We start from the raw sequence: 2,683 nt of genomic DNA, 5'->3' as shown, positions 1-2,683 counted from the left end.
TGAGGGAGGGGGGGAGGGAATTGGGAGAAAGGTGACGGGACGAAGAGAACAGAGGGTACGGTGATAGAGGGGGGAGGTAGAATATGGAGACAGAGAATTGTAGAAGGGAGTTAGGGGTTGGGAAGATAAAAGGGAGCCGAAGGGGGCGGTAGGGGGTGGGGGAGATAGATGAGAAAATAGAACGGGAAGATATACGGTGGTTGCGAGTTGGCGAGAGGTCGGGGGGGGGGGAAAGGGTTACTTTGTAGGGTAGACCTAAACACAGAAACACGGACACACATACATTTAAGCACATACAGACACACATATAGACGTACACGAGCATACACATATATGACATATCTAAATATAGACACAAAACGCACACACATACTCATAATCACACACGTGCATATAAACATACACAGACACACATTCATTGACATAATCATACATATACATAAAATAATAGTGTATACATGTAAACACATACTAATACGCACGCACAATATACATAAACACACAAATACATTATTATAAACGTACACAAACACACACACATACATAAACAAACAAATACATATAAAGACATACAAACAGACACACACACACATATACATGCACATAAACACACATTATGCATAATATAAACACACACAATCACGCACACACGTTTACATGATCATACACATACAAATCAACACCCAGTATACACCAACATGCATAGATACACAGATACACACGCACACACATGAACGCACACTTGAACACACACACACACATTCACAAAAACACACAAACACACACAAACACTCACAAACACACACACGTACAAACACACACACACACACACACACACACACACACACACACACACAAACACACACACGTACAAACACACACACATACACACACGCACACAAACACACCTCACAAACACAAACTCACAAACAAGCACATAAACACACACACCTGTATGCCGACAGCCGTATTCCTCACATTTAGGACAACACTGGTTGGTCCCGTTGCTGTAACTAACACAATGTCGTTCTACCATACAGTCCTGCAGACAGAGACAAAATAAAACAACGTTTTAACAAGTCCTAAAAACAAAAACGACATCAGAAAAGAACCCCAACAACAACAACAAGAAACAACCAAAAGTAACCCCATACCTCTCCCCATCCCCCTCCCCAGCTATACGCAGGCAACAATTTCAAAACATTTTATTTTTAGGAGAGAAAAAAAAAACGATTCAAAAGTGTTTCATAATTAATTGTCCTTAAAAAATCGCACCTACTTTACGAGGTCTGGCCTAGAAGTAAGTTTGCGTGTTTGAAAATCAACAATTTTGCAGGAAAATCAACAAATTTCCCTCAAAACTAAAGAAGGTCCACTGGCGTCTGTGACATGTAGAGCTTAGACACTCCACTGTCGCACACATTAGACCCAAGTTCGGTTCCAGAGTTGGGAGTAAATGTGTATCGAGTATCACGGCCTCTCTGCTAGGATGGTGTATACATCTGCCCCCCCCATCTATCACCACTATAGTTTCCCTCTATCACCCCCCATCCTACCAACCTCAGCTCAGGTTGGCCATGACAGGCAGGGTCGGAAGCCCGCCTCCTAGGTATTCTAAATTGTGCCGAAGGGTCGCGAAAACACATATAAAACAGGTAAAAGAAAAAAGAAGAACTATGGCGTCAACGATTTGAAGACAAGGAAGAAATTGTGTTCCAAACAAATGCCGCGTAAAGTACACTGGCAGAAGCGGATATGGTCACTGCGTTTGACTGTTGGATGCATTGGATGAAAAAGTGCATTGAGATCAACGATTGTTCTATTGCATAGAAAATAATATGTATTCTGTATAATGTATAACCAAAATTTCATGTCTATAAAATAAAAATTGTCGATTTTACAGAGGGAAACTGACTTCTGGAACAAACCTCATAGCAGTATTTTTTTCAACGTTTAGAATCTGAACTTCATCAGACTATTTATTGAGTACATGTCATTGTTTGTAATACCACACAATAAAAAATGCAGTCTTAAAAGAATTAGAAGATTTAAAATTGTGGCTTAGTACACCCAAAATAGCAGGCCAACGCCCAGCTGTAATTGTTAACATTTTGTAAACGCTCCCATCGACACAATTTAGATCATTTAGGAGGCCGTCCTGGTGTGAATTAATACGCTACCCAAAGAGGTTATAAATGCATGCTTCCCTTGAGTTACAAAATTCTTTCTACTGAGTGCCTAGTTAAAGGAATTTGACGTATTTTGAGTTTCACAACTTGTCAAGCTTTTCGGAATGCAGTTCTTTGAATATCTTGTTTATCGACTCCGAATAATTTTACCATTTTGATAAGATCAAAGAGAACATTTGGTTTCTGACTTCATGGTCTTAGTAACTCAAAACGCCAAAAAATGTCAGGTAGAACTTAGTAATTCTAAGATACGGAGTAATCACCAACTTAAACAGCAACTATGAAGATTTGACGCCTCCATCGACACAGTTTTAGAGGCCGAGAGGGAGGTCAAAACAATTACAATAGTTAGCTAAAGTTGGAGGAAAAAAATTGCTCTCGTCAATACATTGTAGATAGGCAAGAAATAAAAAAGACAATAAATAAACTGTAACTGTAATTGAGAATGTTTTAGGACCCCATCAACACAATTCAGGAATGGAAAGGTGGGGGGA

The 2,683-nt window shown here is 39.7% G+C and overlaps 1 protein-coding gene across 1 annotated transcript in view; it reads right to left on the bottom strand.

Annotated features, from left to right (window-relative positions):
• LOC101858400 (brorin) overlaps positions 1-2,683 on the bottom strand; it is a 32,701-nt gene that overhangs the window by 3,503 nt on the left and 26,515 nt on the right. The window contains exon 3 of the mRNA XM_005095619.3: positions 952-1,042. Within this exon, the coding sequence (XP_005095676.1) occupies positions 952-1,042 (91 nt within the window). The remainder of the gene's footprint in view (positions 1-951; positions 1,043-2,683) is intronic.

Source organism: Aplysia californica, unplaced genomic scaffold (assembly GCF_000002075.1).
Source record: "Aplysia californica isolate F4 #8 unplaced genomic scaffold, AplCal3.0 scaffold00109, whole genome shotgun sequence".
Classification (NCBI taxonomy): Eukaryota; Metazoa; Mollusca; class Gastropoda; order Aplysiida; family Aplysiidae; genus Aplysia; species Aplysia californica.
Note: the sequence above shows the minus strand (reverse complement) of the source record. Positions and strands in the feature narration are given on the sequence as shown.